This window comes from Zeugodacus cucurbitae, chromosome 4 (genome assembly GCF_028554725.1).
Source record: "Zeugodacus cucurbitae isolate PBARC_wt_2022May chromosome 4, idZeuCucr1.2, whole genome shotgun sequence".
NCBI lineage: Eukaryota > Metazoa > Arthropoda > Insecta > Diptera > Tephritidae > Zeugodacus > Zeugodacus cucurbitae.
The window spans coordinates 65,644,985-65,659,824 of NC_071669.1; the positions used below are offsets into that span (position 1 = coordinate 65,644,985).

General features: G+C 32.9%; 1 protein-coding gene across 14 annotated transcripts in view; it reads right to left on the reverse strand.

Annotated features, from left to right (window-relative positions):
* Positions 1-4,584: 4,584 nt before the first annotated feature.
* The window catches only part of LOC105214797 (collagen alpha-2(IX) chain), a 409,572-nt gene continuing 399,316 nt past the window's right edge, over positions 4,585-14,840 (reverse strand). For all 14 annotated transcript variants that reach the window (XM_054230416.1, XM_054230413.1, XM_054230415.1 and 11 more), the window contains 2 exons: positions 9,787-10,014; positions 4,585-8,491 (listed from right to left, as the gene is read on the reverse strand). In XM_054230416.1, coding sequence (XP_054086391.1) covers positions 8,431-8,491; positions 9,787-10,014 — 289 coding nt within the window. In that variant the 3' untranslated portion in view covers positions 4,585-8,430. The remainder of the gene's footprint in view (positions 8,492-9,786; positions 10,015-14,840) is intronic.

Genomic DNA, 14,840 nt, shown 5'->3' on the forward strand with positions numbered 1-14,840 from the left:
ATAACAAATAACGGGTGATTTTTTTGAGGTTAGGATTTTCATGCATTAGTATTTGACAGATCACGTGGGATTTCAGACATGGTGTCAAAGAGAAAGATGCTCAGTATGCTTTGACATTTCATCATGAATAGACTTACTAACGAGCAACGCTTGCAAATCATTGAATTTTATTACCAAAATCAGTGTTCGGTTCGAAATGTGTTTATCGACAAATTTTGTTCAGCGATGAGGCTCATTTCTGGTTGAATGGCTACGTAAATAAGCAAAATTGCCGCATTTGGGGTGAAGAGCAACCAGAAGCCGTTCAAGAACTGCCCATGCATCCCGAAAAATGCACTGTTTGGTGTGGTTTGTACGCTGGTGGAATCATTGGACCGTATTTTTTCAAAGATGCTGTTGGACGCAACGTTACGGTGAATGGCGATCGCTATCGTTCGATGCTAACAAACTTTTTGTTGCCAAAAATGGAAGAACTGAACTTGGTTGACATGTGGTTTCAACAAGATGGCGCTACATGCCACACAGCTCGCGATTCTATGGCCATTTTGAGGGAAAACTTCGGAGAACAATTCATCTCAAGAAATGGACCCGTAAGTTGGCCACCAAGATCATGCGATTTAACGCCTTTAGACTATTTTTTGTGGGGCTACGTCAAGTCTAAAGTCTACAGAAATAAGCCAGCAACTATTCCAGCTTTGGAAGACAACATTTCCGAAGAAATTCGGGCTATTCCGGCCGAAATGCTCGAAAAAGTTGCCCAAAATTGGACTTTCCGAATGGACCACCTAAGACGCAGCCGCGGTCAACATTTAAATGAAATTATCTTCAAAAAGTAAATGTCATGAACCAATCTAACGTTTCAAATAAAGAACCGATTGCAAATTTTATGCGTTTTTTTTTTTTAAAAAGTTATCAAGCTCTTAAAAAATCACCCTATACAATCCATTCATATACTGAACTATCTTTATACAAATAAATATACCCACATTAATACAGTCTTTAAATTCTATTTATAATCACTAACTTTATTTACATGATTGCCAAATGGCACACTTCCGATTAGAACGCATGGAAGCAGCACATACAAGTACACCATGGAGAGTATAGCTAAGAGAGAGGCCTCTACATTTCCTACCACTTCCATAATCCCGTACTCTATGAACTAGTGTAATAAAAACCGCATTACTACAAATTATTGGCCACTGATAATCCCTCAATTTACGATTCACCACCGCCGGCCATGCTAATGCGCATGCGCTTTTATCTGTTTCTGAGCCGCTGAGTCGCCTTGCACCTTTGCGCGCTTATCAATATTGTTGCCGTTGCTGTCGTGCTGCAGTTCATTGTTATTGTTGCATTTCTCCCACAATTTTATGGTGCAAGTGTAAGAGTGGAAATTTATTTTATAGCCTGTTTGGACACCTTGAAAGGCAGCCAACTTAAGTGGAGGTCTGTTTATTAGTTACCGCAGATAGTTGAACAGGTACATGTGCGATGGAGATAGTAAGTAGAAGCATAAAGGGTGGTTCGTTGGCAATGAATTTTGTTAGTGAATGATTTTTAATTTCTAAATAGCGGAACCAAAGTTTAAGTAGCACTTTTCAGCATGTTTTAAAAATTTTAGTTTCCTTCGGGTCTAAGATTGTTTCATACAAGATTGAACTGGACTAAAATTGTTGGAAAATTATTAAATTTAGAATAGAATCAATATTGAAAGAGTTAACATCACACCCTGTATATCCAAACAACTAAACTCGTTGTGTGGCTTCTTACATAACACGAGCTGGATGCCTTTTGTATCTTTTGTGCATCGCGCATGCGCTCTGTTCTTTTGTGTGACATTATATGTGTTGTGTGTAAGAAGCCATGTCGTAGACTGACAAAATTATCGCCTTTAAAATGTAGATGGGTGTTTAGTAGTAAAGTTATTAGGTCGTAAATTTGTTGACCACGATAACAGCGGCAGCTGCTAAAGTAGACTCTTCTAAGCATGAATGGTGTTAATACAAATGGGGAAATGCATAAAATGAATTTGGTTTGTTATGCGTTGTCCGATTGGCGCTCGTCGATTTCATTCATAAAATTATTTGACCTACGCAGATGAGCATGTATTTATATACAAATTTATGCATTTTGTTAATTTTTAATAGCTAAACGCCTGAGGGATTCTCAAGAAAACTTTCTTCACAACTTTTTTGTATGGCACAGCAGGCATAAGTCATGCTGCTTTGAACTAAATTTCATCGAGTAGAATAATTAATTTTTTAGTGGAGACTTTCATTCGGGAAGTTCTGAATCATAATTTTTTTTATATAAAAATAGGCCTCACATATAGTACTTATTCTTAAGATTAGATATTTTACTAATTTCACCTAATTAAGTTAACCTTAACTCATATTTGTAACAACCGGAAACAAATTGTGCTAGATATAGGGTAATATATCGTATAGACCATCATGAATAGAGGCCTGTCTTCTCACAGTTGTAAGTGCAAGGTATAACTCGAATAGAAATTGAGATATCAAGATGAAAGTAGTTATTATGCGATTTTTACCTCAGTACCGTTCCTAAAAAGCAATTTGTGAATAATACTAAATCACACCAAATTTCTTTCATAAAATTGTCTTATATAAATAGATTCTGTCAAATAAGTATCCGGTTATCTCACATTAAATGGATAAAAATAGAGAGATTATGTGAAATTTTGTGTTTCAAACGAAATTTCTTGTGCCAAAACGTTGGAAATGTTGAAAAAAACGTTTGGTGATTCAACCATGTCGAAATCGTTCAAAGAGGGGCATATAAAAATCGCAACGCACACATAATGTTGTCTTGTTCCTAATTTTCTGCTGCAGACTAATTTGCCGCTCCTTATTTGTCATATTACTTAATTCATCATAAATGCTTGAAAATAAGCTTTTAAAAACTCTCAGCGCCATCTAGCGACTGAACTAAAACTTTACCAAAGCTCATCAAAGAACGTAAATTTTGCATACGTGATTTGTGAAACTTTTAGGGAAATTCTAAGCAAAATACCAAATGGGTAAATATTTTGTTTAGGTGCATGTCTCTGCTAAAAGTTTTGAGAGACATAACGGGTGTAGAAAATTTTTTCTGATTTTCTTCTTCATCTAAATTCTAGTGGCTTTAATTCACAACGGCTTTTCTAACTTCGATGACAGATGTCACGTCGAACAGCGGTGCCTGTCTACACTTCATAAGCGCCTTGTGTTAGCTGCGATTCTTACCAAGTTATTTCAAGCACGCGGAAACACCCTGTGTGTAAGTAGGTTTCTAAATATACTTTTGGATGACTCATGTAGGTCTTCTACCCGAATATACAAATACAATTTAAAGTAATAGGTTTTACAGAAGTGTTTTATTGAGGAAATGACATTGAAATCTGCAATAAAAAGGATAGCCAACTTAATTAGGACATCCACGGTTTGTTGTATATAAATTTCTGAACGAAGTATTTGAGTAATGCAAGAAAATTCAAGGTCATTACTCTGGTAGGGTTTGTAGGTTTTTTTTTAGGCAAAACGCAACTCAATTTGCAATCTGACGATCGGATAATCGGACATGTGTTCAGTGAGAAGCAAATATCGGGTGATTTAAGTAGAGGTACTTGAGGTACGTGTTTCAATTGCCTTTTTTTTGACAGATTACGCGTGAATTGTGTCAAGCCATTATGCTATTTTTGTTCAGTTTTGATTGGTATTTCATCAAGGAAAGACTTACGTCTGAACAACGTTTACAAATTGTTCAACTTTATTACGACAAATCACGTTCTGTATATCTCAGCGACATTTGGTTTCAACAAGACGGTGTCACTTCCCACACTTTGCATTAACCAATCGATTTATTCAGAGAACACTTCGGTGATAATTTCACGTTTTTCGCCGGTCGATTGGCCACCAAGATCGTGTGAAATCACACCGTTAGACTTTTTCCTGTAGGGATATGTAAAGTATAAAGTCTTTGCGGACAATCCCGCATCGATTCAGGCCTTCGAGCAAAACATCACGCGTATCATTCGCCAGTTACCAGAAAATTGGACTCAACGGATAGACCATCTACACATAGCCTCGGCCAACATTTGAAAGAGATAATCTTAAAAAAATGCCAAATAATGTTCTTTCCAATTATAATAAACATTCCCCAAATAATTTGAATTTTTGGTGTTTTTTACTTTAAAAGAGTGGGGAACCTCGAGATTGGATCACCCTTTATAACCGTGAAAGTGACATTCGTTCGATCGTTTTCATTTCTTTTTTCATTGAAAATACTACTCGAATGCAGTACGTCCCCATGAAGAAATTTACAAAATCTTTAAAAACCGACTTTCGTGATTAGAAATTTATCAATTGGCTTCCACGGAGCTTGATAAAATATTTAGTTGTTGTTATTATAATGCAATACGCCGTGTATGGCAGCGTTCACCACACTCACTATAGGTTTCTAGCAAGTCACTTAAATTACTTATATTATACTTACAGTATTTACTCAGAGCGGCATGTCCATACTCAAACTAAAATGCTCACTAAAAAGTTGATAGTTCCCAGTTTCGAATAAAAAGTCGCATTTAAAGTTTTTTCTGTTGTTTTGCATACATTTCTTTTTCATTTTTTATTAACTTTAATATCGCTGCATTTCTGGCTTAGGACTAGAATTTGGTTTAACGACATTCACTTCGATATGATTCTTCGTGTGTGTTTCACTGTGTTTCTGTATGTGTTTGTGTGTATGTAGTTGTGTATATGTATATGTGTAAGTGTTGTGGGGAGTTTCATTTACAATTTACCGTTAATGTAGTACATTTTGCACACGTAATCATGATATTATTGTGTTTCGTTTTGAATGTGAAATTCGAAATTTTTTGCTTTTCATTTGAATTTAATCTTTTTTTTTGCTCTTTTGCTTCAAAATACAATTTCTTCGTTTGCAGTTTTTTGTTTGTGTTTTTGTTTTTTATTATTGTGACTATTAAATGTAAAATTCATTTCATTCACTTTACGCTTACATTAGTTAGTTTAGCTTTAATTATACATACTTATATAATTTTTTTTTTTTTTTGTTTTTTGTTTTCTGTTTGCTTCAATTATTGTTTTATTGCTAATGTTTGCTCTGCTTTTGTTTTTGTTTTTATTTTTTATGTAATAATCTCTAATATTTCGGCTTTCATTCATTTAGTTACAAAAACGAAAATGCCATAATTAAATGCAAATGTTTACTAACTAAGCATTGCCTTCGCGCAAAGTCACATTTTAATCGACTTTTGAATCGTTAATTATATTAATTTATTAAATTTTTAATAGTATTATTATGTAATAACAGACACTGCACATTTTTTTATTTTTTATTTTCAATTTCAGTTGTTTTTGTTTTTGCTCTCATAATTACAGTTACCAAATTACTTACATACATATATGTATATTATATATAGTATATTTATGAATACGCTTTTGTTTATTTGAGTTATACATATTTATGCTACATAAGTAGTGCTACGTGTTGTGTTGTTAATATCATTATAATTGGTATTAATGCTACAAAACTTATTTTTAAAAATTCACGTATAAAAAATTTCCTTTACATACATACATATACATTTGTATGCATTTGAAACTCGCTGGAGTTTTATTGGTTGGTTTACATAGTTTTTGTTGTGGTTGTTGTTTTTTCACATGTTTTCGCTATATCTTTTAATTGCTACACAAAATTGCTGTTATACCTATTTGTTGTTGTGTGTGTTTTTGTGTGACTGTGAGTCTGTGTATTTGTGTATGTCAGCTTGCTTTGGGAAAATATAAATATTATTTTTGTTAAAATTATTGTATTTGTTTTCAATTTTTGATAATGTAATTTGCGATATGTTATGTTGACGCGGAAGTTGTAGTGTCTGTGTGTATGAGTGTATGAAAAAGTTGTCTATGTTGTTGTTTTTTGTTTTTTTTTTTTATATTGCAACAAATGTAGTTGCGTTTTAATTGAGTTATTTCATATTTGGCAAAAGGACACAGTAAAAAATATTCTTTACTCAATATGAAATGTTACAAAAACCATTTGATTGAAAATATTTTTTTTTGTATTTGTTTCGAATTGCTTACCGAATTAATGCAAAATATACGTTGACAAATTTTTAAATAAACGGCTATATTTGCATTTGTTATTATTTGTATTATATTTTGCTGCTTGGCAATTCGTGTCATATTTACATTTACAACTTTTTTAATTTGTTGTATATTTTGAAACAGCGTGTGAAATAAAATAAAAATATTTTTTTAAATAAAAAAAAATATTAAAAAAAAAATGCTGTTGTTTAGCGCAAAGAAATGTCAAATATTTATTTTTTAAGTTTTTACTGTGCTTGTAGGTGTTAAACTATTAATTAAAATATTCAAAAAAAAGTAAAATTTATTTGAAAACATTATTTTTGGTTTTGAGTATTAATTTTGAATTTTGTAATTTTTTTAGCAAATATAACAAATGAAGCAACCGGTGCCGATTTCATGCATTATAGCGTTAAAAAGTGAGAAAGAGTATTATATTTCTGAATTAAAATAAATGTGTATAAATTTTTTAATGAAAAAAAAAAAAAAATTTGTTTTGGAAAAATAGGGTTTAATGGATTCTAATAATTTTTGACAAAATGCTAAATATTTTTTTTAATTCATAAAATTTATAAAATTAAATATTTAAATATTAATATTTAATTTTTCTTGGTTTACAAAAATTGTAATATTTTTTTTTTTCACAAAATGCTACAAATTTATATTTTTTAATTAATAAATTTACGAAAAGTTTAAATTTTTTAGTTTATTTAAAATATATATTTTTTTAAATAATTATTTTGTTATTGTTCAATCAAATGTAACTTTAATAATGAAAAAATTATAGGTCGGCAACTTTGCTTCCGCCGTTTTTTTGTAAATTCAAGTTTTTTTTTGTATTAAACAAATGTCGATGTTACAAATGTCGATGAGCCTCAGCCGCACTTTTCTTGAAATTAAAAAAGAAAAGCAAAATTTCCCGCAAATGTCGCGAATTCGGCTCAGAAAGTAACATTTTCAGTTCAGAATATGTTTGGGAAGCAAACAGATCTTTACAAATATTTTGTTGGGTTAATGTTGACACAAATGATTTAATCGACCAGTGCTTGACCCTAGAGACATCATTGCAAAACGGCGGAAGCAAAGTTGTAGACCTAATATTTTTGTTGAAAATTTTAATTGTTTTTTTTTTTACAAAAATTCTAACAATTATTTTACTAAATAAATTTTTTTTATTATTAAATTCAGGAAAATTTAAAATTTTGTTAGTTAAATTTTTTTTTATATTTTTAAAATATATTTTTTTAAATAATTTTGTTCTTATTATTATTTTTAATTACTACAATAATACATAGTTATTAATACAAAGAGAATTATTTAAATAACTAAGATAAAGAAAAATTTTAAAAATTAATAATGATTGATAAAATCTGTGAATTTATAAAATAATAAGAAAACAGTTCAGTGCGCTCAGAAAATAAATAAAATTTGGAAATTGATTTTTTTTTTTGCCAAAATTTTTCATTTTCTATTTGTTTATGACTCTCTGTGTGTTCATATCGCATTTCTTGACTTTTCTACATTTTCCTGCTAGTCTGCTATTTTCACTGCACTGCTCGTTTACACTGCATTACATAATTCATATATGTATGACTATTTTTCTTAAATTGCTATAATAATATTACTGGATTTCTATAAATACAAAATAATAAAAACTATTGAAATATTTACAGTTACATACATACTATGTAGTCTACGTATGTATGCATGTGTGTGTGTTTGTATGCATTAAGAGACATTAAAAATCTATGATTTGAAAATTACAATTACAATTACAGTTTTCGTTTACACTTACTTGGCTAGCGTAGTTACACAGAAAAAGTGAAGCAGTATGAAGTTTTAAATACGCGTATGTACGAGTATGTATGTATGAATGTAACTACATGAATACGTTGGTATGTGTCTATAGTACATGCAATGAAGTAAACTCACACACATAGATGGGCTTCAGTTTATATGTAAGTATGTTTGTATGTTTGTATGTGTGCAATTAGTCGCTAGTAGTACCAATCAACTATAAATATGGTGGAAATTTTCACAAACTGTTTGTAACAGAAACGAAATTTGTTCAATTACTTATTAATTAGATGAAATGCTTTTCGCAATGTTGTTGTAATAAAAATAAATCATTCACTCGCATGTAAGTAGTTTGTGATTTGGCTTTTGTTCTTTACAATTTAAAAAATTAAAAATTTTGTTGCTCGCGAATTTTGCTTCAATTTCACTGGTTATGTTGGTGATGATGTAAATGTTGTCGCCGCAGCCGATGCGCTTTTCTGGCACGCTTCCTTGGCGTATGTGTGCGTGAGTCAATTTTTCAAGTTAGCACTTCTTGCAGATGACGCGCGTATGCCTCCGCCGTATGGAACTCGGGTTCGCTGCGGAAATAGAGGGGAGAGAGTTTTTTTGTTAAAAGAAAATACTTATGTTTGTGAATTCTTTTCATTAAAATTGTATGTTTCAAATGCGATAAATTCATATTTACATTCATACTCAGATTTATATTCATACTCATATTCATATTCATACTCATATTCATATTAATATTCATATTAATATTCATATTAATATTTATATTCATATTCATATTTATATTCATACTCATACTCATACTATCATTCAAATTCATACTCATATTGACATATTTCCATTCATGTTAACATTCATAATTGCATTCATATTCATATATTTACTCACATTCATACTCAAAATTTACATTTATACTCATACTCATATTGACATATTCACATTCGTGCTAAAAGGCACAGTAACATTTATATTAATATTGCCATACATACTCATACTCATACTCATACTCATACTCATACTCATACTCATACACATATTCATTCTCATATTGTCATTCACCATTAATGTTAATACTTACATTCGTATTTTCATTCTTATTCATACTAATTTTCTTCCAAAATTCCTTTATTTTATTTAGAGTACCTAAAAAGATTCCATTTCTTTTACGATTTGAAATTGAAGCACTTAATGGATATCCAATTTCTTATAATTTTCATATTTGCTAGTTAGTTTCGATACAAAAGTATATATTATAGTAATATCAAAGGAGAGATTGTATAAATATTTTTGTATGTACTCATGTATTTATACATACATACATTTCCACTTTTGAACATATGAGAATTAATACATTTCTCTAGCGAATTACATTCACGCTTTCATAAACATAGCAATATATAAATGTAAATATGTTTCCATCGTAATTGCTAAACATACATGCATACATACAAACACACATACAAATCTTAGTATTGCTTCACCGATAGCTGTTCGCATCAACGCATATTCAAATATTTCCAATTCATTACGAAACAAACACACACAGAATACTCGTGCCAAAGATCATCAACAGGCATACCAACACACATACACCCACATGTATGAACAAATTCCATGCATTTGTCTTCGCCGCTGGGCTGCCGCGTGTTGCGTTGATTGTATGCCATTGTCATTTTGGTGATTTCGCTGCGTTAATCCCAAAACGCAATTTCGTTTTTCACGCTCCCAAAGGTGCGACAACTTCAGCGCTAACAATACACATATGTGCTTATAACTATACACCAACACACACATGCACACTCATACTCATTCGCGCGCACCGAAGCATTTAAACAGTTATGTGTGTGTGTGTGAGACCGCTTACCTGTCGCTGAGATCGCGTTTTCGCCTTCTATCCTGCGACAACGCCTCCACGCAGAGCACAATTAATTTGCTATCGCAAGTTTGTCGCTCCTGGTCGAGCAGTTTGTTCCCCAGCAAATTGCTTGCATAACCGAATTTATCGATGGAACTCGAGTGCCAAGCATCACAATATGTGTCAATCGAACGCTCACCGTTGGGTAGTGAACCGTGCCAAACGTGCTTTTGTGGCCTGTTAATGAAAAAGCAAAAAAAAAAAATTAAATATTTATGCAATAACTGGAATGTGTGTGTGTGAGCAAAATACATTTTAGTGAAATTGAAAGTAAATTTATTTTTATATGACAATATTACGAAAATATATTTATTAGATGGGACTGAATACATAAAAAGAATAAGAAAATATAGCGAATAATTAAATATATATTTTATTGCGTTGGATTTTTTAGTCGTAGGTCTGAGTTAAAAGCGGTCGATTTCGATAACAGATAGTCCAATGGCTGCTTAAAAGAGTTAAATCCGTGATGTTTTGGTCTAAGTCGCTCATAATAGTGACGTTCAAGAAAGAAACCACGTTCAAGATGGATACCAGATGGATACTTTAGTTTAGAGGGACACATTTTTTAATGGTCGATGCTTACTAGATCTTCAGCAGTTCAACCTGAGTGAAAAGAACCTTGCAAAGAACAATAAGGTTTCTCAGTTCATATGGAGCTCTTGTGAGACTCAACGCAGTCGAACAGCAAACTAGTAACCACATCCCGCTACCTTCCGCTTGAGCTTCGAACCATCCGCGAATAAGCTCAAGATCTTCTCATCCAACCTATTCAATTGTAACAAATACACTTGGAGGTTTCCCGTTTGTATATAATCTTTAACTTCATCGAGCAAAAAAATATATAAAATTCAACTCTACTTGAATACAATTTTGAATATTCAATATTTTTATACAACGACGCTTAAAAGTATGCTTCAAAATTTTATTTTATTTTTATTTAGCAGTTTTAACTGTAACCTTTAACATTTTACTTAGAAATCTGAGTCCCTTATTGAAGATTTATCAATTTAGGCAAATAAAATCATTGAATAATTTTTTTTTAATTTTCTCTCCCAAAAAATATTTAAAAAAAATTTTAAACTAATCAAACTAAATTAAAGATTTTTAAATTTTTCCAAATATTTTTTTGTTTTTCTCCCCACAGTCTATAGCGACTATTTATCAAAGCTTATATGCAGTAGTCGTCAAATTTGAAATTTTAAATTAATCAATCATGTAACTTCGAAGTTAGCATACAATCAGGCTTTCAAATATTCCAACTAAAATATATATATATTCGTTTATGTTTCCATGTATTCAGTTAGTGAATGCTAAACTTAAGTTGTGCCAAATTGGCAATATGTGTATGTTTGCCCTACCATTTGGTTATGCGGACATCAAGATATTACTTTAATGAATTTACATATGCCCATACACAGACTCACACGCATAAATAGACACTCATTAATTTGCGTTGTAGTACAAAGTACCTTGTGCCTGTACATTTTCGCCTCTAATAAATAATGCAAAATCTTGAATGCCATATGCGATATACATACATATATATAATATGTTGAATGTCATATATTTGTGTATGTAAATATGTACAGTGCGTCTCCTGCAACAAATATTAATATGCTTATGTATTTCAAGGAGATATGTAAGTGTGCGTAAATGGATTTAGATAGCTCATATTAAATGGAACCTGTAACTATATTAAGCCTTTATACTTGGTCATATAAGCTGGCATGAAGGTCTAATAGGTGGTTCACAACATTAAAGAGAGGGAGAATGTATGTGTATGTTTTCAAGAAGTTTACAGTTCAATGAAATTATTAACCTAGACAACAGCGTATACATATAAAGCAAGTGGTAATTCTGCCCTTCAAGCCACATGTGTGTACCCCATTTGTATTTGAATAAATTATGCTAGGATTTCGTAATATTTAAATATCTATAAGTGCTGTAAACAACCCATTTGACTGACAATGTATGCGACCTTTGATTCACCAAGTACTTTGTGTAAAATAGTAACTTGCTGTTAGTGTGTTCCACTTGTAGTGACCAGTGTCATTTAGGTCATTAAGATATTTTGATAACATTGCGGCTTGTAATTGAAAATACACATATACACAATTATATATATTTAAAGCACATGTAAGAGCCACTAGTGCCAATACTAAGGTACTAACTAGTCAGTCAAGTTATAAAGGGTGTCTTCATAAGGTTGAATTGATGTATAAATAACATGAAGTAACCGGTAGACGAGGCAATTGCACGAGCTTTTACTATACTTCCTGTAATTTTTCATGATAATTAGTCTCCCACTAACGAACCGCCCTCATTGAAGAACCCTTTACATCTTATTAGATTCCCCTTTCTTCCGCAATACTTATTACGACTGCTTCTATACAAACACTACTAAATTTCTCAATTGCTCTCTACGCTGGTAAATGAAACTTAATAAGCTACCGCAAGCTTTAGTAATGCTTACGAAGAGCTTCTTCTTCTTCTTCTACTTCATACACTTGTGCTCACAAGTATTTGAAGTATATTTCAAAGCGCTACCAGTAGTTATAATTATTTTGGCCACAATGATGTTATGTGGAATTTATGGCTGAAATGCATTGCTCAAGAGCTCAAGTACTGCATGCTGATGAACGAACACACACGAGTACATTTGTACTATGTAAGAAGCACCTGTGGGTTATGGTGAATTTATGAAAATCTAAGTTGCAGTCAAGCATTGCCTCACAATGACCATCCACTGTAATTTTCAATTAAGATTATACCTTGAGTTGACCATTGTTGGTCATAGTAAACTTAGTAATACGAAATACCAAATGAAGCAAAGTCTTGCACCAAGTGGATTTACCGAGGAAGAGGAGGAGTATATACTTGCTTTGCTACCACTCGTTGTTGATGTGTTGAACTATTTCGCAGAATTCAATCCGGATCAGATTTATGATTTTAATTGAAGAGGGCTGTATACATCCATTGGGAAGAACATGGGTTAATATTATTCGTTGATAGCGGACTTGTATTTGAAGATGGAGGACCAATTTGAAAGGAAAACAATCAACAAAAGCGCCTAGTAAATCACAGAAAAACGACAAAATTTTAGGTGAAGTGTCAAAAATGATTTAAAACGATGACAAAATTGAGCTTCGATTTGCTTCGATTTTCGTCATATATTCCAGTTTTCGACTGACATCAGTATGACCTACTCGCTTAAAGCAAATTTAGCGTCAATGAAAAGGTGATTGAGAAGAATCTCAGGTATATTTTGAAACAAAAGCGAAATCGTTCTACAAAACGTCAGCGTAAACTTAGAAATTTTTAATGGGCTATAGTCATATCAGATATCATATATTTTAAATTTTTTTACGGCTCAAATACGATGAAAAATCTATAGTTGAGCCTATAAAGTATATTCATCGTACTTTATGGCAAATTATTTGAAAATAATATTGAAATTAGTAAAACCCATTTTGGCCTCGATTTACGATCACTTCATAGAAAAACATTTGCAAATAATAATTTAAAACGCATAACCCCATCAAGAACGCATAAATCCTAAGTTTACGATGCTGATAAAGTAAAACTAAAAATCCGCAGTCACTTCACCACAAATATGAAATGTCTCATAAACGGAGCGCGCAAGCGATGTCGAGAGCCTCAACACCTTGGCGGCAAAGCGCAAGGAATCGCATCACCTAAGCCAAAAGGACTTTCACAGCTGCCGCAGGCCAAGTATTACAACTGCGTCTCTCATGGTAAACCGTTAGCTTGATGCAAAGAAGCGCAAGAGCCTGCTGATGATGGTTAAACGTCGGCGCTAGACGCCAAATGAAGCCACACCACACACACATACACTTGCATATGTGTAGTACTTTCATATTGCACTCGAACGTGTGTAGATATTTGTGGTTCGTGGATGCAACAAGGCGGAAGCGCTTCACTGAGCAGTGCACAAGCGAAGACACAAGCCAAGTCAACGAAGCGTACAGCCATTCATGCATTCGTTCGTTTGTTCGTTCGCTCATTCGTGCGCCCCCTTCAACAGCAGATGCATTTATAGGTCAGTGAGGATACACGTTTATGGGTGCTTAGCGGAATTCTCAAAAGAGCGTGCACTCATGCATAACTAAAAACAAGGAATCGCAGCAGCGAAGAACAAAGCAAGTAACATAGCATACACACACTCTCACACATATACAGACAGCTATACATGTCTATCTATGCGCTGTGTATGCCCGCACAAGTGCAGAATCCGCCATTTACAAGAAAACGTGCCCAAGAGGCAACACACACACACTTATATTTCTCTATGTATGCCTGTCTATGAAAGTGGAAAAGGTGTAGAAAAAACGGCTGGCTGCTAAAAGGAAAGAATCATAAAATGCTCGTATGCTGAGTTGAGTATGTTGGTTTTGAGAAAAATCAAGTGTAGCGTGTTTACACAGTTCATTACGACGAATGTGCCGCAAACGAGCAACAACAAGAACTACAACAGCAACAAGAAAATGCCTGCGTACGTACATACGTAAGTTGCTGTGAAAGCTCTTAATGGCTGCAGCATCTGCCAGCAGTTGTGCTGCCAGATGTCCTGCGCCAGTGCGGCTGAAGTGCTCTATAGTGATTATGACTGAGAAAAAGGATAAACCTCAAGCTTGAGTGGGTGATATGTAACACGAGTGTGACTGACTTGAGCAGTCGATACTCTAAACACGCTAAGATCGCTGTTGATTTTCCCAGGGTTTCAGTGTAATGAGTCGTGTTTAAGTTGTTTTGGCGTTGGTAAGTTTTGGAGCGTGGAGAAGTGTTTAAGGCATAGAGTTAGATATATTTAATTGGAATGTCTTGACAGTCAGTTGACTGATTTTTAGAAGAAAATATTGCTGATTTATGGCAGACATTTCCACTTTACTATTTAAGTGTAACACAGGTCACTGAGTATATAATAGTAGACAGAGGGATTTATTTGATGTGTGATACAAAACCACTCGAGAAAAACAATT